The sequence below is a fragment of the Typha angustifolia genome, chromosome 4 (genome assembly GCF_048772165.1).
Source record: "Typha angustifolia cultivar Huaian chromosome 4, ASM4877216v1, whole genome shotgun sequence".
NCBI lineage: Eukaryota > Viridiplantae > Streptophyta > Magnoliopsida > Poales > Typhaceae > Typha > Typha angustifolia.
In genome coordinates, this window is record NC_133242.1 from 954,551 (window position 1) to 980,839 (window position 26,289).

A 26,289-nucleotide genomic window follows, 5' to 3' on the forward strand; every position below is an offset into this window, starting at 1 on the left:
GTATTTGAAGAGTCAAACTCGATTAATTAGATCAGGCTCGAAATTAATTTCAACCGAGCTTGAGCATTGGTAGAGTAGGCATAGGCAGACTCCGGGCTCAATAAGGCTCAACTTATATTTATTAATATTTATTTGTGTTATATTATAAATAATAAATAAAATTTTAATTTAATTATATGTTAAATTTAACTTTATAAAGTGTAGACATCCTACCATTTAGTTCGAACTTGATTCAAATTTGATTCAGGCGTTAAATAAGTTTGATTAATAGTTCCAAATAGGTGGGAGCTCTAAATAGGCTTGAATTAGATCTAATCAATTTAAGTTTGATATTTTAGGTTAGATTCAAAACTAATTCAATCCAATATTTAACAGTGCTGGGCTCGATTACACCCCTAAAATTAAGTGCAAGCTTATACAAAGGTCGGCTAGATTACACCCATTATATGAATTCTTCTTAAGATTATATTAAAAAAAAGGTAGGGCGTGAAATGTAAAATTCCCAATTTTTATATAGAAAGTAAGTGTGTTGTGCAAAAGAACCAGCAGAGAAGCCCATTCCCCATTTGGGCTCGTCTTCCCCGACAGCCCAACTTTTGTCGGCAATTTGGCGCGATTTGTCCTGCCTAAGGACCAGATTGCACATCAGAATTATATCGCACGAATCTCGTAGCGGATCCGCCGCAACTGCTGTTTCGGATCGCCTCGATACCTCCCAGTCCCAGTAACCAGTCTTTCTTCTCTCTCTCTCGTAAATATTCGTCTACTTGATAGCTGATGGACCAACGAACCATGGTGAGGAAGGAGGAGATCTTTGCGATCCCCAACCACCGCAATGCAATCACTTCTCTTACCTAATATTTCTAATCCTCGCTACCTATAGCTCTCTTCTCTCGTCCTCCAATGGAGATCTTTGCGATTTAGAGTTCTGGAAATGGCGGGGATCCGACTCGGGCGTGCCGGCAAGCGTGGCCCTTTAGGGTTCGTCGCGAAGGTATCTATAGCGATCTTATTGGGCCTTTCCTTCATCGTGATCTGGTCCACATTCTCGCCCAATTCCTCCTCCGAGGAGGTCTATTCCCAAAGGAGCAGCTTTGACGACATCTCCCATCCCCCAGATGGGATACTAGCTGCTCCGGGGAAGAATAAGGAGCGGAAGACGAATAGCTCCCAAACCCACCACCCAACTCGCACCCCGATCTCACCGCTCAAGCATGGAAGTGGGAATCGCAACGGATCCGTTGTAAATGATGCGAAAAAGAAGGGGGAAGGGGAGATCGAGGAGAAGGTCGAGGTGAAGCAAGAGGAAGAAGAGAAGGATGGCGGTGAAGAGAAAGTAGAGGTGGAGGGATTGGAGGAGGTCAAAGATGGGGAGGATGAAGACATCGAAGGTGGTGTGGATGTGAATCCGGAGGACGAGGCAGATGGAGAAGGTAGAACGAAGGGGAAGGGTGGGAAGAAGAAAAAGTTGGGACCTTTGTTCGATCCGGCAGTTCGATATCATTGGAAGCAGTGTGGTGGAAAGAGTGGACATAACTATATCCCCTGTGTGGATATGGAAGGAATTGGGAGTCAGCGGCACCATGAGAGGAGTTGTCCACGGTCGCCGGTGATGTGCTTAGTTTCTCTTCCAAAGGATTATAAACCTCTGGACCCTTGGCCTGAGAGAGAATCTAAGGTGTCTCTTCGTTCCTCATAATTATTAGCACAACTTGCATTTTTCTTTTTCTTTTTTCTTCATTTGGGTAATGTGATGGTGCAGATATGGTATGGTAATGTGGGTCATCCAAAATTAGCTGCATTTATCAAAAGTCAAAGTTGGTTGAATCTTTCGGGAGATTATTTGTTCTTCTCTCGAGAGGAATCCGAGTTCAAGGGTGGGGCTCGTCACTATGTCAGCTCAATTGAGGAGGTAATTTGAAATGTTTGTTTATTTTGGTTAGATGGAAGTTCATCCGCAAATTGCCAAATCTGTTCATTAAAAGTTTTTCATCTCTTAAATGAATGCATATCATGGCAGAGGAAATTAATTAAACTACAGCGGAATTGGCAAATTGATATTGAACATACTGAGCAGAATATTATAGTCCTTTGGTTCGACTATTTGAGTCGGCATATATTTTACTTGGTTGGAGCACTGCTTGAAAGCCAGGGCAAGCATGTGATACTAGACACTTGATCCTACCACTTACCCTATGGCAACATCTGGTTGTTTTCTTCAACAGTGACTTTAGAATGCTTCTTTTTATCCTACCTTTTTGCTTGTGCATTATGTGATCTACTATCTGTAACCGATATGCAACATTATTCGTGCTTAGGCTGAATTTCATTCTTTGTCGTATAGATGGCACCTGATATTGAATGGGGGAAGAATATTCGCATAGTGTTGGACATTGGGTGTGTAACTGCTGCCTTTGGAGCTACACTACTTGAGAAGAATGTGATAACATTGTCTTTAGGATTAATGAATGATCAAATTGATCTGGCCCAACTTGCACTTGAGCGAGGTATTCCTGCAGTGTTGAACAATTTGGGGTCAAGAAGGCTACCATTTCCTAGTGGCGTTTTTGATGCTATTCACTGCGGAGAATGCAACATACCGTGGCATTCTAGTGGTCCGTATATTGATCATTCTTTTCCTAAATACACTGAATCAGCTATGACTTGTTTTAAGCATGCACTTAAGAAGTTCAATTTCATGTCTTCTAGGTGGGAGGCTCCTTCTGGAAATGAACAGGATCTTGCGTCCTGGAGGATACTTCATTATATCAGCTAAACATGGAGATATTGAGACTGAAGAAGGTACTGTATTCACCAGGATAGTATTACCCTGATAGTCACCTAATGTTTGAGTAGTCAGAAGGAAATTTTTTTTGCTTTGTCAGTGCAGGGATTTGTACATGCTGTGTATAATAAGCTTCTTTTAGAACATAAGCATTGTGATTTCTTCATCTTTTAACTTCTAACTTTATATCAATTCTTTCTCCTTTCTTGCTCCAGGAATGTCAAAATTGATGGCAGCAATCAGTTGGAATGTCCTAGCACATAAAACTGATGATATCAATGAAGTGGGTATCAGAATATATCAGAGACCAGCCTCAAATGATCTATATGAGTTGAGGAGGCGTAAAGAACCTCCCTTTTGCAAGGAAAATGAAGACCACGATGCAGCTTGGTAAGTTTGGCTTGTTAACTTCTCTCTATTGTGACATGATTTTTCATCACTGCGCTAAAAGCATTTCTTTTGCTATTCAACTCAAGCATTCTATTATCTTTTCTTCATTAATACTTGATAATAACTCTCGTTGCTTCTTTTCAGGTATACTCCTATCAGAAAATGTCTCCAGAAAGTTCCTTCCTCGATTGAAGAACGCGGTAGTGATTGGCCTGAGGAGTGGCCCAAGAGACTTGAAAGTTTCCCTGACTGGCTCATGGATTCACAGGAAAAACTGGCATCTGATCATGACCGTTGGAAATCTATCATTGATAAATCCTATCTTATTGGAATGGGCGTTGATTGGTCAAATGTCCGAAATGTAATGGACATGAAAGCGGTCTATGGAGGGTATGGAGGGAATTGATAAATCCTATCTAATTTTTTGTTGTATTACCTTATACTACATCTTTGTTAGCATTTATGTGGTACTTGTGTGGACTCAGAAAACCTAATCATTTAATTGATTCATCAGTACATATTGCTTCTCTGATCAGAATCATATTGGGTTTACAGATTTGCGGCAGCATTAACATCTCAAAAGGTTTGGGTGATGAATGTTGTTCCTGTGCATGCTCCAAACACTCTACCTATCATATATGAGCGTGGACTTCTTGGTGTATACCATGATTGGTGCGAACCCTTCAGCACATACCCGAGATCCTATGACCTTTTGCATGCTGATCATCTGTTCTCACGCCTTAAGAATCGGTACATCACTCAAATTATGTTTTTTCCATGCCAATCTTCTTCTTTATACATATGCATGCAGCATATGAGTTACGAATTTTATTTTTCAAGAGAAACATTCAATTGTTGTGTGGGATGACTTTGTACTGGCAAATGATAGCAGCGCTTGATAGTTGTCTTTGTTTCACTTGCAGATGCAAGCAGCCTGTTGTTATTGTGGTTGAGATGGATCGAATTTTGAGGCCTGGAGGTTGGGCTATCATCCGTGATAAGTTAGTGATCTTGGATCCCTTGGAAGAGATATTGAGATCAATGCACTGGGAAATCAGGATGACTTATGGAAAGGACAAGGAAGGTATACTCTGCGCACAGAAAACAACATGGCGACCGTGAGCTAATTCAGCTGTAGTATTCTCCCACGTCGAAATTACTTAATCTCCATTTAGAAAGGAATGTGTGAAGCCTGTGTTTGCAATTATCCCATATTCGGATGGTCACCAACAAAGAGGCTTGATTTAACGCCATTTGGGCTATCAGGAAGTCAAAGCAATCGCCATGGCTAGTGTCAGTGGATATTCAAATGATTTCTTTTTTGCGAAAATGATGTTCAGTTACTTGGAAGCATGCATTACTTTGGGACTTTGGAGGGGCTCACTTCAGATCTCCTCTGCATTTAACAATTATGATGGAAGAATTCTCCACATAACCAGATGGTGCTCTCGAGTTGTGTGACTCCAACATGGTCCTGTTATTTGAATTTTTTTTCTGATAGCAAATATTCTTTAAAATTACATTCAAACACACTGTACCAATACTGTCAGCTTGTGTTGCATGACTTGCATCCTGAGTCCACTTGTAATGTTTGACGTGTTCAGAACTTAGGCTGAATGAAATACCAATCTTTCTGGAGAAAGAATCCTTTTCTTAATAACCATGAAGCAGTTATGCTGGCTATGTCGACCAACATTGCTTGTTCTTAGTCAACCATTTCAAATATCAGAAATTATCCAATTGTAGTCTCTACTGGATGTACAATTATTTCATTAGACTTCTATGGTACTCTTCACCAAGTAATTCTTTTTAGATCAGTAGCTCAGGTATATTTTATTTTAGTTTATTATTTTTGATAGATTGTGCATTCAAACAAACTGAGTCAGTCTTCGTCTTCTCAAAAAAATATATCACTCTCAATAGAAGGCTATAAGTGAGAAAATTTAATTCGTGACTTTTATTATAGAATTAATATGAGTCAGCTACTAGATCTTATCTGAACGTGGCAAATAAACCTAACTTATATTCTAGCTATCCGACAAAGCTACGTGTCTAATATCGGAGGTGCAAATACTTTTAATATTTTTTAAAAAATTATAATTTTTAATCTAAAGATTATAATAATTAGCTTTTATATTTAGTATTAATTTTTTGATACTAAATTCAACACCACCTTACGTTGGGAAAAACAAAGAGTTAAAAGAATAAAGAAGCTAATATTTGGCAGTGCGAATGCATCGATCTGCTGCATTTCTCCTATTGAGATGCGAAGAGCCCGAGATGACTCATTATTTTAATCAGTTCTCGAAATTCCAACTGATAGTTTACCTTACATGTGGGTAGCTTTGTTTTACTTAGAATTTTTAATTCTTTATACTACCCTATAACAACAGTTATAACTAATAAACTTTAATAGAGCTGGTAGTTATATTTTCTACGATATTGTGGAGAAATTGTTTGTTGACTTGGTTCGATTTAGTTAATGGTTCAGTAGTGCGATAAACTTGGATGAATAACTCAACAGCGCAACGGTATGAGCAGATATCGATGGCGTTTGATTCGGAGTAATTGTTCTTCAACGCATACGGCTTGAGACTTAGACTAGCCAGCTAAAAACTATGTGAGATCTAAGTGCGTCTCTGTATCTAGAAAGAATTGATCTTTTGTTTAGTCCATATCAAATATTTCAAGCATATAAAAAATTAAAAAAAATATGATATTAAATATACGTTGGATTCGCCTAATAATTATGTCGGATTATATACGAGATTCATATATAAACAAGACAACTAAGTTGTTAACTCATTATGTGCGTATCAAAGAATCAAATCTATAATAGCTCTAACTACCGAGCTATTTTGATATTTTTGTCAAGGTTCTCACAATCGGTAGGGCACATCATCATTAATCATATCACAATGATTGTTAAAAAATAAATAATATATATATATATATATATTAATAATTTTATTAGGGTTTATCTGCCTAACCGATAAGAGTAGAAGACAGAGAAGGGACACGACGAATAGGAGGAGATGGGGACGCCGACAGATTCAGTGTTCTGCCACCTGTCAGGGGGTATATAATAATATTTTTTTAGATATTTATTCACTTTTCACACCCTATACTATGTGTTTATTTTACTTTATGCCTTCTAATTATTTTTATTTTGTTCCTGGTTTTTTTTTATATCACTCGTTGAAACCAACCTACACGGAGGTAAGATATTTTATTAATGGGAGATTTTCTAATAACACCCTATATTTTGTCTATTTCTTATTAAACACCCCATTTTTAATCCAGGTTTATTATTGACTCTACTAATTATAAAGTAATATAGATTTATATTAACCAAATTATTTTAAATTATATTCCACCCTAGTCCATCCCACAAAATTACAAGCAATAGTTTAGGTACTTCAGAAGTTATCTTTATATTCTTATTTTGAATATGATTGAGCTAAGTTAACTCATGTATTATATAAAAATTATTAAAGAAAAATTAAGGGCTGGATTATAAAATTTAAGTGGTAATCAGAAAATAATAGAACTATAGGAGGTTATTTGAAAATGTTCCAATATTAAAAGTGCAGGGATTATATTAAAAGTTATGACAAAAAAGTTTAGGGTGTGAAACGAGAAAATCCTATTAAAATTCTAATCCGGCTGGGTTTTGTTCTATCCGCTCCACCTATTTGCCTTTTTGAGAGAACGATAGATAGATAGGAAGACCACTATCTTTGGATTTGCGGGTTTCGTCGGAAGGTTGGATGTTTTACGCGTCTTCTTCGTCTCGGATTGCTTGAATTGGCTGGTAATTTGTTTGCAATCTCAGATCTCCTAGTGTTTTTGTAACTTTCTCTATCCTTGAAGCGATGAACTAGGATCCAATTCATTGTTAATTTCCTCTCGAATCGAAGATTTTTTCGCAGGTTTCCTTTTCCGAAACTGTTTCGAGATTGATTTCTCCTCTTCTTGCTTGGGTTTTCCTAAGAATTGGGAAAGATTACAAATCTGGATTTGGTTAAATTCAACTACCGGTTTTATTTTCCTCGTCTATCGATCTATAAGTTCAATTATCGACGAAAGATCACGTCTCGTAAATTAGTATTCTGCAGTAGAATAGCTTAATTGCTGTATGTTTTCTCCTTTTTTATATATATTTTAAGAATTGCGCAAGAGTTATTAATTTTAGCCGATAGCTAACTTTTGGATTTATAATATCCGTGTCGTGGATTGGTACTGTAATTGGATTGCAAGGGGGGAAAGAATAGTGCAAGAAATTATACTTAGGATGAGTTCTAAAGGTGAAAGGATACAAGAAATAAGGATAACTAGTTAGGAATTTGGAGTAATATTAGGTAGATGGCCTGAAAATTTAGTGATTTTGTGAGGTATAATAATTTTTGCATCTAACTTTTCATCTAATTTCAATTCAATCTCTCAATTTCTAATTATCGATTTAGCATGATCTATATGAGATGTTAACTTGGCGTTGCAGATAGAGGTTAATGTGACCAGAATTGCTGAAAGGATCTTCCTTCAAAGATGGAGGGCTGTTACACTAAACTAAATGAAGAGGCATCACTTGAATCTAGCAGGAAGATCATTATGCATCCTCTTTATGTCCCACGTTCATCACCTTGGCTTGATCTGAAGGTCTTCTATGTGAGGGTGAGTAATTGCGAGGTTGATGAATCCACACCAGATCATCTCACCCTCAACCACATCCCACTGACTCCTGATACCGTCATCGAGGTGAATGGTAGAAGAAGCAGCATTTATTCAGAATGTGTCTCGTCTTCCCTCAGAAGGGATAGAGTCGACAAGAAGTCTGAAGAAGCTACTTTTGTTAGCACGGATAGTATAAGGATGACAGGGAGTGTGAGGTTCCAGGTCTTTGATAAGGATGATCTCTTGCTCATGGGAGACTTGGAATTGTGCAATAGCAATGGAGTAATCAGGGAACCAAAAGGCTGTAGTAAGAGATGGAACATGAAATGCCAATCTACGACTGCCAGCAGTGGGTTCTGGAAGGGCAAGCAGTATATGAGTCCGGAGAGTCCTCACCCTATGATTGAGGTATATGTCGCTGGTTGTTTCTCTGGGGATCCCATTATCTTGACAAAGACGCTTCAGCTTGGTCTGCGGAAGAAGCACCAAATGAAAGTCACGCTGAATTCGATTCCTGAGTATGAGACAAGTGGACTGGAAAAAGAAGCATTATATGAAGATTCTTTGAAGGTACTAGAAATTTCCTATAATATTCAATCTGTTTTCTGTGAGTTCAAACATTGCAGCATCTGTTGCACATGTTATTGCCCATTTTTATGATGCCTAATTAATTACCACAGGCTATGGTTTGCATTATAACGACATAAAAGTTACACCCATTAGGGAAAAAAATTACTTGTATTTGCGATATACTTGTACTAGTAGACTGATGCTAGCAGACTCCGTTATACTAACCTACCTTACCAGATTAAGCTCATGCAAGAGAATGTAACCCTCTAAAAGTTCTTTCAGACTTGGAGAAACTCCGCAAGGAACTAAAGTAGTTGTGTTTATTAAAGGGAACCAGCAGCCCATCTTTAAGATAACTAGAAGGTCAAAAGATTATGGAAATGCAAATGTTGACGCCTCTTAGTTTATGAAAATTTATTTCTAGTACTTCTTTGCATTCTCTAAGTCATCATCGTCTTTGCGTTCTCTGCATCTTTCAAAAATATAGCTAAAATAATGAACAACCACTTCTGATCTTTGCAGGTATCAGAATACCAAGAGTATGAGCCTGATAATGATGTGGAATTAGACTATAACAGCATGTATTCAAGATCTGATTATATAGAAGGGGAGGATGGTGAACTTTCTTGGTTTAATGCTGGTGTCAGAGTCGGAGTTGGGATTGGCCTTGGCATTTGCCTCGGCATTGGAATTGGTGTTGGCTTGTTGGTTCGCACGTATCAATCTACAACGAGGAATTTTAGGAGGTGACTTGTTTGATGACCTAATTGATCCAACTTTTCTCTTTCAGCTTTTTTAACCATAACTGTACTTTTCTCCCAGCTGGCTAACTTGTCCACGATGTGTAGGAATAGCTTGTGTTTTTATAGTTTTTGCTTCTCTTTTTGTCAATTCCGGTCTCTTCTTTTTTGGTCTGGTTGTATCTCAGACAAGCAGTAGAGGATGTTGCGACGCAATAAACTTGTTCCTTTCATATCCATATGTGCTCGAAGATTTGTCATCTGTTTTCTCTTCACAGGGTAGCAAGTGTAGTTTTTCTGCACAGAACTTTGATAGCAGAAGAGAGAACTCTCTTGTTCTTGAACAGTCTTGTGGTGATGCAGCTTGTCCATATAGAATATATTTCGTTGCCTGGAATTAATTGCCATTTTGTTAGATTGCTGTTCCACAATACAGTAGATTTCACTGGATCCCACTGAGACGCTACTTAGCTTTGTGATCTACCGTTTTAAAACTGCAGTCAGCAGCATTCGACAATTCTGTGATCCGAGGATTTAACCTCAACTAGATGATGAATAAAATTTGATTTAAGGAGGGCAACGAAATACCTGCTTTAAGAAATTTTACAAGTAAAATATTAAATGAAGACTTTGATCACATCCCGCAACTGTGTTCTTGAAGTAGTTTGTAACTCTGTGTAATAATTTATTAACGGTGAAAATTTACATCATGCACAACGGCAGAGGAAAACAAATACATTTTATTCTTTGTAAAAGAAGACAGTTGATCATAAGCCTCGTGATGGCCATCAATGTCTCTTGCTGGATTTAAGTTTACAGTGCAGGCATCAGCTTTGCCCGTGGAAAAGATGTATGAAGTTTTTTTTTTTTTTTTTCCTAGAATACTGCAATGACTCCTTTATTTTAGGAACTGAACAAAAAACTCAGTGATCGTGCTGACTTCGAACCCAAGCAATAAGAGCAGGGTTTAGTAAACACGGGCCTTTGGTGGGAACGATTCAATTTCATCATCAAGAGTGTTCATGTGGACGGGCCTATACACTAGTTTGACCTTCCCATTCTCCCAGTACCTGCATATCAGAACAAAATAATCATGTAATAGAGATTTGAGAACAAAACAATCGCCACGAAAAGAACTGATCTTAAAGCCAAAAGGAATAGGTTATGCATAAAGGTCAAGACTCGGAATAGAAAGAACTGATCTTAAAGCCAAAAGGAATAGGTTATGCATAAAGGTCAAGACTCGGAATAGCTCATATTTATAGAACCTGGGCTTATAGAGCTCTCACTATGGAGAAAGATGTGTGTGTGTGTGTGTGGTGGTTGAAGTGGGGTAGGGAGGGGGTGGTAATACTAACTCAGAAAGCATGGATTGGCAGAAGCAAGAAGAGGCGTAAATTTGTCATAAACGAGGAAGTGAAATAAAGGAGACCGAGAGAGAAATTACATAACAGCAAGTCATCCATAGAAATGATATGAGGTTCTAATAAAGAAGCATAGTCTGTCCATGTCAAATGCTCTATAATGATACCATTTAGTGCTGCCAACCCTCAAGTTGGCATGGCCTTTAGGAGTATTTCTCAATTCAAGAACCATATTAGATGGTTGGTGCTGATGTTATTGGTTATGGAACATGAGAAAAATTCAGCAGCACTAAAAGTCTAAAAATTAAACTCACTCCCATGCTAGTTTAGAGCTAACCATACAATCATACAAAGCATTTGCATAATATACTGCATTATCTATTCACGATGTAAGATGTTTCAAGATAAATAATAAAGGATAGAAAACTCACCCTAGTGAGTGCTTCATCCAGTTCTCATCATCTCTTTTCTGCAAGAATTGCAACATCACGTCAGTGGGGGAAAAAACATGAGAAGGTAAGGGAAAGATGAGAACAAAAGCACACCGTAAAATCTTCACGAGCATGAGCTCCTCTGCTTTCCTTCCTTGCCTCAGCTGAGTGCATAGTTATACATGCATTAATCAATAGGTTTTCCAGCTCTATAGTCTCTATCAAGTCTGAATTCCTATACAGATAGTTCAACAAATTATATAAAGTTTTCAGTCACTGCGTGCTTACAGAAGCATAAAACCTAACTATTGCATACTGAAAAAGGATACTACCATATCAAACTCCGATCACGAATTTTGACATCATGGAAACTCTCCCACGTCTTGTCAATAAGCTGACAACCTAATAAGATACAGAGCAATAATTGTTAACCAGAAGGCTGACTATGCTTTTATCTTGCTACTATAAGAAACTTTCCAGCAAATCAGATTACAGTGATTTGTATGTCTAAGCAAGTATTTAATGAGAATTCTATGGATTGCAGCTGCACAAGTTACCTTCCTCTAGTGTTTCTTGTGTTCGAAAAACAGCAGCATTATTTTGCATCACGCGTTGCATATTTAGGCGGATCTTTGATGTTGGAAGGGAACCATTTGAATTTCGTAACTTATCCAACCATGCGATGGTCTTCTCCCCGGCATCTTTCTCAAGAGGCTTCTGTTTCTCTCCTGAAGTTCCACATATATGTTTACAGTCATATGGTACAACATAAATCATAAGCTACTTATAGTAAGGTACCAAAAACCTACCTGGCCTGCAAATGTCTGCAACCCTATTTGCACAAGCTCGGCCGAAAACAACTATGTCAAGAAGAGAATTTGCACCTAGCCTATTTGCACCATGAACAGAAGCACAAGCTGCCTCTCCAGCAGCCATAAGACCAGGAACTACAGCATCTGGATCATCACCTTTCATATGAACTACCTGAGATCCGAGAGACATGGTAAAGAAAGCGCACTAAGAACATATACAGATTCAGCCAGGAAATCTCAGGATCACACAAGCACTGCCATCTAAACATTACCTCCCCGTGGTGATTAGTGGGAATTCCACCCATATTATAGTGAACAGTAGGCAAAACAGGAATAGGCTCTTTAGTGACATCAACTCCAGCAAAGATAGCAGCAGTCTCAGATATGCCAGGGAGTCTTTCCTTGAGAACCTCAGGAGGTAAATGATTCAGGTGCAAATAAATGTGATCTTTGAGAGGGCCTGCAGCACATTTGAATAACAAATGAACTAAGCACTATGATGATTATCATAGAGCAATATACATTTGCACTCAAAATTTCAAGATTGTAAAATTTTTGTTTCTTACCTACACCGCGACCTTCTCTAATTTCCATTGTCATAGACCTTGAAACAACATCACGTGATGCAAGATCCTTGGCACTCGGAGCATATCGCTCCATGAAACGTTCACCTTCACTGTTCCTAAGAATACCACCCTCGCCACGCGATCCTGAGCATATAAGTAAATGATATTAAAAGTCAAAAGTTGACACTAAGAGTAGTACTCCAAGCATATTAATATAGGTACCATACATTAGTTAAACCTTGTAGCATGCAGGCTAACTCATCACATAATCAAGAGAATATATAATATCATTAAGTATAGTAGGAACTAAACCAAAGAATGTAAAGACCTTCTGTAATAAGGCATCCAGCACCATAAATGCCAGTAGGATGAAACTGTATAAACTCAAGATCCTGAAGCATGAGTAAGAAACCAAACATAAGCAAGGGGATGAATAACCGGAAAGTATATCTTACTTATTGGGTTCAAATAAGAAGACTGACCTGAAGAGGTAAACCAGCACGTGCAACCATAGCATTGCCATCCCCGGTACAAGTATGAGCTGAGGTTGCTGAGAAATATGCCCTTCCATAACCCTGTGGATGAATCAAACATACTCATGAGAGTTGATTGATGATAATAAAAGACAGATATAACTTTACACTATAGCATATTGCTACCCCCGTGGCCAGGATAGTTTGTGAAGCACGGAATCGATGAAGAGTCCCATCCTCCATATTCAAAGCAATGACACCCTGGCAGACTCCTAAACACAGTTAAGAAGGATTGTCAGATTCACCAAAAAATTGATGGGCGGATATGATTAACCAACACAGGCTGCAAAACATATTTTCTAGTTGCTTAAGTAGAAACAATAAATAGTAAAGAAGACACTGATATGCCTTGCAGCAGTTTCCAAAGGAAGCAAGAAAGACGAGAATGAAAACAAGACAAACCAAATCGACAATACAAAGAAAGAATTCAACAATGGTTCATTAAATCAGAAGGTCCTGAGCTTCTAAACTAACAAGTCCTGACAATATGAAATCTTATTCTAAGAGCTCCAAAATATAGTGATACAAACTCTCCAACAATGGCATATGTTATAAATTCTCACAAGCATGAAAAAGAAGAGTCCAAACTGTGGACAAAATTAGACAATATACATAAAACAGCATTAAAAAATATTAAACACTGATCATATAAAAGAACGAAGCAGCAGCTGTTGTATCAACACAGGTCTCCCAGCAACCAAGGCACGAGGAGCAAAAGATGACAAAATAATTCCATCTCATTACTAATATGCATGCACAAACATCTGTGCATGAATGTATACGTATACATGTGCATACCTGAAAAAAAAATTGATCTGACAGTACCTGTGTATCTATATACTTAGGTGGGTATGGATGTGCATGCATGACATCTTCCAAATGAGAGAGAACAATTAGACCAACAAAAATACATGTTCTAGCAACATGTGTGAATTAGTTGAACAATTATGGCAAAAAACCATAGGTATCTAACATCATTTCATAGCATCCATATATTAAACTTTAACGCACTGAAGAGCCTAATGGATATTATACATATCACAGCAGTAAACAATTAACTAAAACCACAAAACACCCAATAGTGGATATTCACGTCAAAGTACAATTTGAGTTGCCATAAGCACATTGCAATATCACCAAATGGATCTAAATGTGGATGATAAACAAAAAGGAGAGGAGTGAGTATTATAGTTAATATGGGGGTTATGTAATTAATACCATTTTTGTCTGTAAGAAGATCCAGAGCAAAGTATTCCACAAAGAACTGGGTGTTGTGCTTCATTGCCTGACCATAAAGTGTGTGCAGCAAAGCATGACCAGTTCTGTCAGCAGCACATGCACAGCGGTATGCCTGGCCACCTGAAGATCCCAAACAATTATCGAAAGTATGAAGAAAGAAATATTAAAAAAACAACCATCTTAATAATATGATGACAGCAACTTATAAACCTCCACCTTTTCCAAAATTTAAGCTTTGCCCTCCAAAAGCACGTTGATAAATTTTGCCATCTTCAGTTCGGGAGAATGGTAGTCCATAGTTTTCCAGTTCTATAACAGCTTTGGGTGCTTCTCTGCACATGTACTGAATAGCATCCTGATCACCTTCAAGCACAAAAACATATGCAGGTCAACAATACATAAATAGGAAATAAACTTAGCAATACATGAACATAGCAGTCCAATGCAAAGGAAGCATTTTTATATCTGCAGGCCCTGTATCTTGTTGGGACAAACCCATGCCAATTAGGCACAACCATTTCAGAACTTCTTTCTTTCTGCCTTCATGTAACATTAAAAGAGACCGACTTAACTAGCAACATGAAGAGAAAGTCTGAAAATAGAAGTGGCAACTAGTGTCTAACAGAAAAATTGAAGAAATGATACTTTTAGCTAGATCAAGAGAAAGCTGTTAGGCATTTTCTGTTTTCCAGCTAACGTAACAGGATAAATAAGAGCTTCTCAAGGTCCTACAACTGAGATAGGCCCAAAAAGAAAAAAAGGAAATGCAGAAATGTTGTTACCTAGCCAGTCACTTCCTTTGACTGTATCATACATATGCCACCTCCAGTCATCTTCACTCATATTTCCAAGAGCAGCATTAATACCACCCTGCATGCACTCTAGCATGATTAACCACATACTTAAGTGCAGTACAATACTGCAGAAGAACAGTAAGTAAAGACTATCTCATAGGTTTTACAAATAAAGCATCTGATATAACAGCGGCAAAGAAACTTTCTGCAAAAATATCAAGTTGTCTGTAATCACAACTCAGTGAAACAAGGTGTTTTTCACAATTATTGATTTATTAAAGATTTAAAGGCCATGCAGGGAAAAAAAACAATCAAAAGGCTTTCTTTGGAGACATTCTTAGAACATGTCTACTGTAAATGATAGAATATTCACTGACAGAATATGTATCATACCTGTGCAGCAACTGTATGCGAGCGAGTAGGGAAGAGCTTGGTGATGCAAGCTGTGTTAAACCCATGCTCTGAAAGTCCAATTGCTGCTCTGAGCCCTGCACCTCCAGCCCCTACGACGACCGCATCATAAGTGTGATCCACAACAGTATACGACGACTGCTAGCCATCATCACAAAGCCCATACAAGAAAATCAATTAATATCTATCGATAACACACAACAAGCACTTGTATCGTAGATAGATAAAAGAATATATACAAACTGGATCGTGCAAATATCTGAAAAATGAATCAGGTCTTGGAAATTACATTATTGATGAATACTTAAAGAAACCTATAGCATCACGGATAGGATTGATATGTCAATTATCGAGATATATCGGACCTAATAATGCAAATGAGCATCGAAAAGCATGCATATTATGTGGCAACCACTGATGGAACATTCATAACAATCGATAACATCGCGAAATCATATGAGCGATCCAACTAAAACAATTACAACCAGCAAAAGAACTAGAAATCTCTATCGAAAGTAATCCAAGATCACAATAAGAATAGAATTGCAACCGATACGACCTCGTAAGCTTAGACCTAAAACTAAAACAAAAATCCATCAATCCACACGAAAAGGCTAAATTATATCAAAAATACAAAAGGATCAAAGATTATACCGAGCTCGCGGAGAAGAATCTCGACTTCGGAGCCGAGTGGAGGATTAGATCGCCTCCGATAGATACATTCCTCTTTGCGGAGAGGCTTCGAATGCCTCGGGAAACGCAGCTGCGCCACATCTCTTCTCACTCCCAACTCGAGAATAGAGGAAAATTTCGCTGCACAAGAACGGCTCTCTCTCTCTCTCTCTCTCTCTCTCTCTCTCTCTCTCTCTCTCTCTCACTATACGACGGGATAAAGGTGAGGGGTTTCTTCGCAAAAAAGGATAAAAAGAATAGGAGGGGACGGAGAAGGGAGAAGGGAGAAGGGAGAAGGGAGAAGCGAAGGGTTTACGGGGGAGAATAGGAATTCCGGTGGGCGGAAAAGGCGTGTAGCCACTTGTCGCGCTACTTACTATATTTAGACTACTTTCTCATATCCGTAACCTTGGTTTTGTAAGAAACTACGAACATGCCACCCCCTGCTTTTCCTTTTTTATCATTTTGAATTTTACAAATTACTACCTGTGTGTTAGCTTTATCTTTCAAAAGTCTCTTTTTCTACGATACTTTTCATCTATCTTACGGAATAATTTATGCTACTTTCTGTCTAAATTATCCTTCTCTCCACCACAAATCCGACCGCAATACAGGGAAAATTTCATTTAAACCCCTCGCTTTTTAGTTATCTTGGGTTCATCCCGTACGCTTATTCTCGTAAATAATAGGAAAGAGGTAATCTTCCACTAGACCGAGGGAAATTTATATTGTTTGACCACCGAAGTCACGAGTGGGCACCCGAAAGGTGTTCGATTTCTTGCCCAAGAGAAACTCCTCTGCGATCAAGAGGTGGGAGCAATGGCCACGACCATGACCATCTCACTGGTTGCATTAGTCGAAGCGCGGCACTTCTAACCACCAAACAACCTGACTGCCATCAATGATGAAACTTTTAGACATTCAAACTTGTATCGTGGTTGTCATGATCAAAGTTTAATCTTGGCTTTGCTCTTATCTTTGTTCTTGGTGAGATCTTTTGAAAGAAATAAAGATTAAGTAAACAAGCTTCTGCTTCAGAGCTTCTATGCATAGTATATATTAGCTGAACTGATGGATGTTTGTATGATGATATCACCATAATTTCATTAACAACTCAAGCTTTTCCATATTACATTTTGGAGAGCATTGAACTCTACTTAGCTATCATAGACATGCTAATTAAACTTGCTTTCTGGAGAAATGAGATCTGCAAATTTCTACTTCCATTCCACCACTACAAGAAGAACAAAAACTAGCTTAACAAAAGACTCTGACATTGCTGTTGGATGCTCAACACCAAGCAAGATGCTTCAAGTGGAAAAGCTCAATTGTGGTAGCAAAGATTCACAAAACCCATATGCTCCTTCCTCTCCATCTTCTCCACTATGTTTGCTATTCCAACTCCACCTGCAGTTTTGAATACAAGTATTAAAGTCTTTAGGCCTTTAGCATGTACTATAAAAGCATCTACCTTGGATTAATTTTACCTAAACTTATTGCACTGACGAAGATGGTTAATGCCAGAATAAAGATGATCAAGGATGCTCGGCCTAAGAGAACGATCAATCTTCTTACAATGTGCTGACCAGTGAAAGCCGCAACGGTAGCCAAAAATATGAAGTAACCAGCTGCACATATAATCAGTTAGTCTTTTTTCACACAGCAGTTGATATTTAAACTTGTCGGAAGAAATGTAGATGTTATTACAGCTTACCATATGGAACCGGGAAGCGATCGAGAAGGTAATACTGTATGACAGACATCGACGAAGAGAAGGTCATGGCAAATGTTGATGTTGCACTTGCAACCTGTTGCAGAGAAATTACGATGTCTGTAAGAACATGCGAAAGTAAAATTAAATGCTTAATTTGTGTGTTTCAAGTCTAGGTTTCTTGTCATTATTCGAAACTTGAAGATTATTATTTTAGTTAACTTTGTGCAACTTATAGTTATGCTCCAATGGCAATGGAGTGTATAACCTGAGGAGGAACTCCCATCTCAAGAAACAAGGGGCCCAGGATGAACCCTCCTCCTAGCCCAAGAAGACCACCAACTATCCCAGCTACTACTCCACATGAGCAGTACAATAATAGCTGAAGAAGCTTCCATTTCTTGTCTTGTTTTCCTCTAGATGCTATGGTCCTCTTCCCTTTGCAGAGGCTGAGAGCTTCATATAGTGTTACAGAAGCAGCAATTGGCACCTTCATGTTACAAAGTGTCAGTTATCTTGTCTCCAGATGATGAAACTGTGCAAGAAGGATATAAATGAAGAACAACAAGCATCTGCAGATCACAATCTTGTAGATAACATGAAGAACAAAGTATAGCAGGAAATTATACCTGTAAGGTGTTCAAAACCCAGTACTCTATAGAGCAAGTTCTGGCATATGTCTGCATTTTAATAGGAGATGCAGTCATTATGTACAGTAGTGTACCGTTAATAGTATCCAAAAACTAATTGAAAAAAGAAATAAATTCTTCATTGATTATTTCAGAGTGATCATCTGACCTTAACTATCTGCACTATGAGGAATGCTACCCAGACAGATAAAAGCATCATAAGCTCCTTCCAGTATATATTATCTTTTATCGGAACCTGAGAAGAGATTCATATAAGCATAGTTCTGAGCTAGAATAAAAGAAAAAGGTTAACAATCTTCTTTAGAACATACCTCCTCATCTGGTGAAAACTTGATCTGGGTATTTGAACCAGGAGAGCCAAGCAGTGGTTTGTACTCGAGTTCTGGAGTCTCTATATTTGTGTTTTGTTTCCAAAAAAAAAAAGGAGAGAAATAATGACACTGAAATTTAAATTTTCAAGAAATTCTGTTGATTTCTTTTCTATTTTTGCTACCACTATAAGAGACACTGTACCTACCATTTGTTTGTGATGCCAATAGCTTTGCAGCTTCCTGAAATAGAATGCAAAGCAAATTTTAAGTGTCTCTGCTAGAGAAAATTGAAGAGTTGAAAGAAATGGAGCCAGGAGTGCTTAATTATGGAGATACCTTTTTAATTAGGGACTCCTTTTTCCATGTCTCTATACCTTTGAACAGTGCCTTTGTTGATGTTCCTGTCATAAAGATGAGTACTTATTATATCACTGGAATTATATTGATATATTTTTTTTTTAACTTAATGCATTAGTGCAAGAGATCGAGTCACAAAAATCGATTTATTCGACAAAACTAGTAATACCTAGAAAGAGGATGATGAGAAGAACAGTGACCATCCAATCTGGGAAGATGACATTAAAAGCAACACCAATGCTGATACCTAACATGAGCATGGGCTGGAACAGCAGTGCAAGATCATAATCAATGATTGGCAAATCGAGTGATGGGTGGCGCAACCTCAGGTTGTAGTAAACTGTTGATCCTGCAGCTCCCATGATCATACCTGCAAAAACAAATTATAATGTGCTTACATCATACAAGAATCGAAATTAAATCACTCTTCCTTATGTATCTTACACTTGGAGATAGCTGTGGAAGTCTTAGGATCAAAGCCAATGATCAAGGTGAGCATAGGCACAAATATGCCGCCTCCACCGACGCCGCCAATGCTCCCCAGAGCAGCCCCTAGGAATCCGATGATCGAACCGAGCACGACCCTCCATCCAAACTCCATGTCCTAGCCAAACATGATCGTAATGCCATTTTTTTAAAAAACAAAACAAATATTTACAGAACAAGAGCAAAATGCATTACAGAAGTTGAGACAAATGATGATATGAATTCCATACAGGCCAAACATGATTGTAAGAAGATTCGCCGTCGTCGAATAGCGAGTGAAAGGTGTAGGAGAAGATATGTTTGAAGTCTTTCTCCGTTACGTCTCTGTAGTTTGAGCTGCTGCTGCTGACCGTTTCATTCAAAGAGGGAGACAGGGGCCTCTTTGCAAATGCCACTCCACTACTCAAAACCAGGCTCCAAGAGAGGAGGAGAACTCCTACCCACATCAAACTAGTCTTCTTTCCTCCACCCATTGCTTTACTATTTCTACAAAGCCGAACAATCTAACTCAACCTCAGTGACTTGGGGAATGCTTCTTTGATTACTTCCTCTCTTATTTTTTTTCCTCCTCTGCTTCAAACTCTCTCATCTGATCTCAGGATTAATAGGCAGAGTAATATAATGATGTTTCTCGTTTAAAGCACGTATTCAAGTACAAGTTCAGATCGCCTGGAGCCTCGATTGTAGGAACTTACTGTAAACCATCTTGTGAGCTAATAGTTGGCTATCACATGACGGATGCAGCAGATTCCTGCGTAGGGGCTGTACTGCAGATCCGAACTCGTTACTTGTAGTAACGGAGTTGCTTCGTGTGTATCGTACAATAGAACTCTGGATTCCCTTGCACTGGCTGTTGTATAATTCCGTGGTGGATTGTAACGTCCTCTCTCGTGATGTTTCCTACGACCATGCACGAAATTTCGATATGATTGTGGACGTTAATGGATCGGGTCATGCAAGTTTGGATTGGATTATATTTGGCTTGGATCATAAATTCTTAATCCATATCCGACCCTGTGATATGGTAAGAAGATGAGACTCTAAGTCAGGCCATATTAAATCCATATATCATTCTCACCGCTGTTGTAACACAATGATCGAATTGTATTAATCTATGACATAAGTCATAAGTTTAAACTTTTATAAATATTTGAGTAAACTTTCTTTTTTGTCTAGTATATGATTAGTTTGTAAGCTCGTAATCTATTGAATAAATAAAAAAAAATACAGATATCGTTCCTTAATGAACTTGTCTCATTGTAATAATAATACAGTGAGATGAGATGCACAGAACCTGGAAAAGAATAATAAGCAACATTTAGATAAAGAAAGCTTCTGTTTGAACATCATTTCCTATAGACAATAAATAAACCAATACATGGATTCTCAATAACAAAACAAAGAAAAGAAAGAAAATAGCAAGTTCTCTCTTGCTCAAATCTGACATACAGATCAAGTTTTCTCTTTGCATTCCCTGAGGATGCTGCAGTCTTTGGTAGAATTCAGATGTTTACTAAAAAGATGATAGTAAGACCTAAATCCATCTTACCCTTCTCCATGGAAAAAATTGTTGGGTCACCTACCACTTCTATAGTTGCTGATGAGCTCTGTGCTTTTGAATTCCAACTGGATTTAACTCCCCAGAAAATCCTGCATCGCTGCTCGAGGCTGAGTGAGGTTGCCTGTACTCGGTCATGGGTCCGCTGTATTCACCGCTATACTCAGGACTCACCATCGCCATCTTTTTGATCCTCCTCATGTTGGAGGTGTAAGAGCTAGAATCATAATCAGAACCGGAGCTAAAGAGCATGCTCTGCCCGGGCCTCATTCCCTCGTTCAAGTCTTCAAGTGAAACATCACCTTCCAATGCACGTACAATCTGTACCATTATGCCATACCATTATTGTTTATAGATTTAACTTTTCAAGTGTTCATGAAAGGTAGTATAGGCTTATGAAACCTCTTTTCTTGCTGAGACAGAAATAATTAAAGGGGATGTTTCACTAGCTTGTATGATCTTTATTGTTCAGAAGCTAAAAAGGGGCCAGAAAGCAAAACATCTAAAAGAAATGCAATGTCATTTTCGTTTCTTCTTTGCTGTATCTACATTCTGTGTATCTAGCCAGGGAATGAGTGCTTATTTCAAAAGATTCATACCTGACTCATTTTTGGGCGCCTCCTTGCAGAATGACGAACACAGGCAGCAGCAGATGCCACCATACGTGCCATCTCCATTGGGTCATAGTTGCCTTCTAATCGCGGATCAGATAATTCATCATAATTTCCATCAGCCAAAGCACGTGATAGAACAGGCCTTGCCTATTTGTACCAAGAAAAAAGAAACAAGGACATTAAATGCAAAAAATAATAGATGATCTGATACATTAATATAGAGCAATATACTTACCCAGTCTACCAAGCTATCTTCCATGAATGTGTGATTACTATCAACTGGTCTTCGTCCAGTTATCAGTTCAAGAAGCATCACGCCATATGAAAAGACATCAGATTTCTCTGTCAACTTGCCACTGGAAGCATATTCAGGAGCCAAATACCTAGAATGTGGAGAGCAGAAGTGTTGAGAAGAAAATGATGTGTGGATATGATTTGTGAAGTCTTTCAGCTCCACAAGATATCTGCCTTACCCAAAAGTTCCCATGACACGCGTGGAAACATGTGTGTGATTGTCTGACGACAGCTTGGCCAATCCAAAATCGGCAACCTGGAAGACATCATTACTCAAGTGAAGCATTTTGGTGTAAGAATTCACTACTCATTTGTATATTAAGGTAGACTACAATATATAGAATCTCATAGATAGATCAAAGCAGTAGATACCATGCTCAATTTAGTGCCCTAAACTAAATCCTGATAATACTTAAAAGTTAAAAGAATGTTATTTAATAGTCAGATTATGAATGAACATGGTATTAGGATTCACATTGTGGAATTCCACATGAAAGTTCAGCAGTTATATTCATTTATAAGTCTTTCAGTCTGTTATTCTTTCTGCATAATTTGTCTTTTATTTTTTACCAATCTTCATCCCCTTGTATTAATCTCCTTTCATTACAAAGATATAGTTCATTTATGAGCTCAATCATAGTCATGACACTGGTACATAAGGCAAGCCAAATCTCCTTTGTAACCTGGACTTGATCAAAACTAATGCAATCAGGACATAAAAATGCAATTTCTGAAACTCAAAGAAGAAAGAAAAGGACGAAGTTTTAAGTTATCCTACAACAACTCATAATGGATAAAGAAAAAGGAACTAAGAAAGAAATGTATATTTGGCCTGTATTCTGTGTTCCATACCATTGCTTCAAATTTGAGATCCAGAAGAATGTTGGCAGATTTGATATCACGATGAATAATGCGAGGGTGGCCTTCATGTTAATAAGATAGATGACAGCAGTGAGGTATAATCAAGAAAATTTGGTGGCAGTATCAGAAGATACTAAAAGTTTGTCACTTACAGTCTTCATGCAGATAGGAAATGCCCTTGGCTGATCCGAGTGCAATCTTGAGCCTTGTAGGCCAATCCATTACTGGGAGTCCCTTTCCTACAGTAACCATCCAAATAATTCAGTGGGCTTTGACCCAAAATCACACGTACATGAGTTTATTTGAAGAACTCCTTTTTTTTCCCTTTTCTGAGAATATTCATTCATAAATTTCATTAGATTATTAATTATAAATGTGGAAGAAGCTAACCATGGAGGTGATACTCAAGAGTCTTGTTGGGGACAAACTCATAGACCAGTAATCTCTGTGACCCAGCTATGCAATATCCGACGAGGGAAACCAGATGACGATGGTGGACCCGACTGATAATATCAACCTCAGCATGGAACTCCCTCTCCCCTTGACCACTTCCCGACTTGAGCTGTTTCACTGCAATCTCCTTTCCATTTGGCAGCAGCCCTTTATGGACATAACCGAATCCTCCCTGCCCCAGAAGATTTGCCTGTGAGAAACTGTTAGTTGCAGCTGCGAGCTCCTCATAGGTGAATGTACTTTTGTTGAAGCCCAGGGCAAGGGCAGGGGAGGGAGGTGGAAGAGGAGGATTATGAGGGCCTGAATAGGCTGAACTCATGTCACTGCTGTTACCCATCTGCGGGGGTGGCGGCGGGTGCCACCCACCTCCTTGTGGACCAAGTGAGCCTGGTGGATGCGGAACCTTAGCCATCTGATCCATCCCTTGGTGTCCATTGTGCCACTGCAACTCCGGTCCACTACTGTAGTAGTTACCATCTACAATGACAGGTGAGATATGAAATCAGATCTAATGTTCCATAACCGACTATTCTACGTCAACCAGCTCGTTAACACAAATCTCACATAACTAAATAAGTATAATGCAATTCAAGAAATTCTATTCAATTCTTTGGAGCCTAGTCATTTTTTCAGTTATTCTTGAGATGACAGATATTGCTGAGAGAGGTTTAGATTACAATGATCATAATTACTTGGAAATTTTTTTTAGTTTCATAAGGAATTCATTGCGTGGAGATAATTCTTCAATAGATAGTCAATGGGAGATGTCTTTGTGAGAGAACGAGACAAATAGATGCAAGCTCTGGATTTGTCGAATAAAGTGAAGATACTGCAAGAAAAGCAACACAAGTACAAGATTGACACAATTTATGGAGAACCAAACTAAAGATTAGAACAGCATTGCTTGTTATACATATCAAATATCGATAGTGGATCCACATTTTGAACAGTGTCATATGGTGTGAATCCGACCTGTAAATGTGTAATATGATGTGATACTACTGGTATTCAAAGCATTTCAGACAGATTATATATGATTCTACAATGTCAGTAGTGATCCCTCAAAACTAAAACCTGTTTTAGTGGTAGTGCTTGATCCTCAATCTGCAAGAAAAATGATCATCTTGATGACCGGGGTTCTCTGTACATTTGCGTAAGGAAAACTTGGAAACAACTTTTCATTTGATTGCTCATAATTGCAGCGCACCCGAAAAAGAATTCATCATATCAACCTTGAAATCAATAAAAGTTACCTTTGTACCCGGAGGGATCTGCATAATACTGCATAGCATTGTGGGGCTTCTTCTTCTTCTTCTTTTTCTTGGAACAGCAAACACATGCTACTATCATAAGAATAAAAAATAACCCAACTCCGACAGCAATACCAACAACCAGGGGAACATTCACATCAGATAGGTGGCTGCTGCTGGACTTGGAAGACGAATGTGAAGGGGATGATTTGGTCTCATGCACTGGCGGAGGGGGTGACAGCGATTTCAAAGAAGGGGGAGATGGCGCTGATGACTTGGGTGGTGGAGGAGGCGAAGGTGGGGACTCGTCTGATTTGGACGGTGGTGGTGCTGACGACGAATCACTTTTAGGGGAGGGTGGAGGGGGTGGGGATTTTTCAGGAGGTGGAGCGGCAGGACTGTCGGTCGGAGGTGGCGAAGAAGGTGAATCCTTTGGAGGCGGAGACTGCAGTGGCGGTGTCGGTGGCGAGGAGTCTGGAGGTGGTGAGAGGGATGAAGAATTGTTTGAGGAGGTAGGAGCTTGGGCAGTCGTAGAATTTGACGACATACTTGATAAGAAAACTGCAAACCAAATCACACCTGCGTATCTATAGCGCTGCTCTTTATGGACAATATAGCAGACTAATAACACCTACAAAAGAGACAAGAACATAAGCAGATCAAAACAACACGCATGCCACATTGAGAAAGAAGAACAAAACAAACACACTGACTTCGTGCAAAGAATGCTCATAAATCTATACAACTCAGCACAAGTCCTCATCTTCCTAACGGAGAAATGCATCCGTCGGCTTAAGAAAAGTAGACAAGAATGCTCATGACCTGTTCGTGGAATGCTGGAGATGAGATTACTCTTATTCGGGGAGGAGGTGGCTCAGAGAAGGGCGAGATGATAGATGCAGCGTTAGGCGTTGGCTTCGTCCTTCTCCAAACACCACCTCTCTCCAATCCGAGGGGAGTTTTTTTAAGCCTTTGCTATTTTTATGTGGGCAGGCCATTTGAAGCTCCAGGAAAGCTGGAACGGAATGGAAAACGAATTAAATTAATTAGCAATTAAACACAGAAAGAGCGGGAGAGCTGCGACGAATCGAAGGCTATCCTACAATTAACTTGCTACCTATTTCTGGTCGACAGGTAGTTGGGCATTCCCGCGCAACCGCCCGAGACACGTGTCATAGTCGTCGCCAGTTGTCCAGTCAATTCTCCGACAGCAGCCAGCCTCGCTTTTCTTTTTTCCTTTTTTTTAAAATGGTCGAGTGAGCAGGATCATCCTTCATTGGCCTAAAAGATATACTAGATAAAAGCTAATCCTCTCTAATATAAAGATAACTAGGTTCTATCAAATTTTTAGTCATCGTTCGAAACCAAATAAATACTGAGACCTACTTAAAATTATTGCACTGTCAAACTATTTCTTTAAATCAATCATATTGTTAAGCCGTCAAACTAATGGAGTCATTGAACTAAGCTACAAAGTCACTATCAAATAATTTTTTATAATATTATTTAGAATATAAATTGAACTCATTGTCCAAGAATTGTAGTTAAAAAGAAAAGAGAATATCACGAATGATCCCCTACGCTGAAAGAGATTTATCAAAAGGATGACGTGGTAGAACTAGGCACAGATCGAGAGAGAGAAGAATACAATAGAGAAGAGAGAGAGAGAGAGGGGCCTTGCGCATCATAGATCCAGCCTCCTTAGCACTAATCATCACGGTGAGAGAAAGGAATACCAAGCTCAGTTTCCAAGAGGCTCCGCA

The 26,289-nt window shown here is 38.7% G+C and overlaps 5 protein-coding genes across 5 annotated transcripts; 2 read left to right on the forward strand and 3 right to left on the reverse strand.

Moving 5' to 3' along the window:
• Nucleotides 1-665: 665 nt before the first annotated feature.
• Nucleotides 666-4,871, forward strand: LOC140758793 (probable methyltransferase PMT28). The gene is made up of 8 exons (XM_073095093.1): nt 666-1,678; nt 1,763-1,912; nt 2,345-2,615; nt 2,710-2,802; nt 3,001-3,175; nt 3,320-3,565; nt 3,731-3,925; nt 4,099-4,871. The coding sequence occupies exons 1-8, from the start codon at nt 935-937 to the stop codon at nt 4,295-4,297; spliced, it is 2,073 nt and encodes a 690-aa protein (XP_072951194.1). The 5' UTR covers nt 666-934; the 3' UTR covers nt 4,298-4,871.
• A 1,957-nt stretch (nt 4,872-6,828) lies between these two features.
• LOC140758867 (uncharacterized protein At1g01500-like) lies at nt 6,829-9,421 on the forward strand. Its single transcript, XM_073095244.1, has 3 exons — nt 6,829-6,989; nt 7,677-8,419; nt 8,942-9,421. The coding sequence occupies exons 2-3, from the start codon at nt 7,724-7,726 to the stop codon at nt 9,167-9,169; spliced, it is 924 nt and encodes a 307-aa protein (XP_072951345.1). The 5' UTR covers nt 6,829-6,989; nt 7,677-7,723; the 3' UTR covers nt 9,170-9,421.
• A 460-nt stretch (nt 9,422-9,881) lies between these two features.
• LOC140758866 (succinate dehydrogenase [ubiquinone] flavoprotein subunit, mitochondrial) lies at nt 9,882-16,319 on the reverse strand. Its single transcript, XM_073095243.1, has 16 exons — nt 15,964-16,319; nt 15,292-15,447; nt 14,887-14,974; nt 14,321-14,467; nt 14,084-14,224; nt 12,992-13,077; nt 12,815-12,907; nt 12,661-12,724; nt 12,333-12,476; nt 12,039-12,226; nt 11,764-11,938; nt 11,512-11,682; nt 11,287-11,356; nt 11,069-11,189; nt 10,955-10,992; nt 9,882-10,229 (listed from the first exon to the last, which is right to left on the reverse strand). Exons 1-16 carry the CDS (start codon nt 16,081-16,083, stop codon nt 10,127-10,129), a joined length of 1,905 nt encoding a protein of 634 aa, XP_072951344.1. The 5' UTR covers nt 16,084-16,319; the 3' UTR covers nt 9,882-10,126.
• A 745-nt stretch (nt 16,320-17,064) lies between these two features.
• LOC140759246 (sulfite exporter TauE/SafE family protein 3-like) lies at nt 17,065-20,071 on the reverse strand. The gene is made up of 12 exons (XM_073095753.1): nt 19,727-20,071; nt 19,455-19,614; nt 19,180-19,380; nt 18,990-19,054; nt 18,860-18,893; nt 18,654-18,733; nt 18,491-18,577; nt 18,322-18,372; nt 17,961-18,182; nt 17,696-17,789; nt 17,469-17,609; nt 17,065-17,388 (listed from the first exon to the last, which is right to left on the reverse strand). Exons 1-12 carry the CDS (start codon nt 19,967-19,969, stop codon nt 17,306-17,308), a joined length of 1,461 nt encoding a protein of 486 aa, XP_072951854.1. The 5' UTR covers nt 19,970-20,071; the 3' UTR covers nt 17,065-17,305.
• A 749-nt stretch (nt 20,072-20,820) lies between these two features.
• Nucleotides 20,821-25,485, reverse strand: LOC140759263 (proline-rich receptor-like protein kinase PERK15). The gene is made up of 9 exons (XM_073095773.1): nt 25,349-25,485; nt 24,530-25,157; nt 23,214-23,753; nt 22,976-23,062; nt 22,815-22,885; nt 22,142-22,218; nt 21,904-22,051; nt 21,654-21,815; nt 20,821-21,375 (listed from the first exon to the last, which is right to left on the reverse strand). Exons 2-9 carry the CDS (start codon nt 25,071-25,073, stop codon nt 21,085-21,087), a joined length of 1,920 nt encoding a protein of 639 aa, XP_072951874.1. The 5' UTR covers nt 25,074-25,157; nt 25,349-25,485; the 3' UTR covers nt 20,821-21,084.
• Between the last annotated feature and the right edge of the window lie 804 nt (nt 25,486-26,289).

What these genes read in the sequence shown, in the direction of transcription:
- LOC140758867 (XM_073095244.1), top strand. Translation starts at nt 7,724, where the DNA reads ATGGAGGGCTGTTACACTAAACTAAATGAAGAGGCATCACTTGAATCT. An exon ending in TATATGAAGATTCTTTGAAG is followed by an intron (nt 8,420 to 8,941) that starts GTACTAGAAATT and finishes TGATCTTTGCAG; the next exon opens with GTATCAGAATACCAAGAGTA.
- LOC140758866 (XM_073095243.1), bottom strand. Translation starts at nt 16,083, where the DNA reads ATGTGGCGCAGCTGCGTTTCCCGAGGCATTCGAAGCCTCTCCGCAAAG. An exon ending in TAGAGAAGGTCGCGGTGTAG is followed by an intron (nt 12,227 to 12,332) that starts GTAAGAAACAAA and finishes AATGTGCTGCAG; the next exon opens with GCCCTCTCAAAGATCACATT. An exon ending in TGCAGACATTTGCAGGCCAG is followed by an intron (nt 11,683 to 11,763) that starts GTAGGTTTTTGG and finishes GTGGAACTTCAG; the next exon opens with GAGAGAAACAGAAGCCTCTT.
- LOC140759246 (XM_073095753.1), bottom strand. Translation starts at nt 19,969, where the DNA reads ATGGGTGGAGGAAAGAAGACTAGTTTGATGTGGGTAGGAGTTCTCCTC. An exon ending in TCATAGTGCAGATAGTTAAG is followed by an intron (nt 18,373 to 18,490) that starts GTCAGATGATCA and finishes ATTAAAATGCAG; the next exon opens with ACATATGCCAGAACTTGCTC. An exon ending in GGGTTTTGAACACCTTACAG is followed by an intron (nt 18,183 to 18,321) that starts GTATAATTTCCT and finishes TGTAACATGAAG; the next exon opens with GTGCCAATTGCTGCTTCTGT.
- LOC140759263 (XM_073095773.1), bottom strand. Translation starts at nt 25,073, where the DNA reads ATGTCGTCAAATTCTACGACTGCCCAAGCTCCTACCTCCTCAAACAAT. An exon ending in AGATCCCTCCGGGTACAAAG is followed by an intron (nt 23,754 to 24,529) that starts GTAACTTTTATT and finishes CTGTCATTGTAG; the next exon opens with ATGGTAACTACTACAGTAGT. An exon ending in ATCTCAAATTTGAAGCAATG is followed by an intron (nt 22,219 to 22,814) that starts GTATGGAACACA and finishes GATGTCTTCCAG; the next exon opens with GTTGCCGATTTTGGATTGGC.
- LOC140758793 (XM_073095093.1), top strand. Translation starts at nt 935, where the DNA reads ATGGCGGGGATCCGACTCGGGCGTGCCGGCAAGCGTGGCCCTTTAGGG. An exon ending in GAAGACCACGATGCAGCTTG is followed by an intron (nt 3,176 to 3,319) that starts GTAAGTTTGGCT and finishes GCTTCTTTTCAG; the next exon opens with GTATACTCCTATCAGAAAAT. An exon ending in TTCTCACGCCTTAAGAATCG is followed by an intron (nt 3,926 to 4,098) that starts GTACATCACTCA and finishes TTTCACTTGCAG; the next exon opens with ATGCAAGCAGCCTGTTGTTA.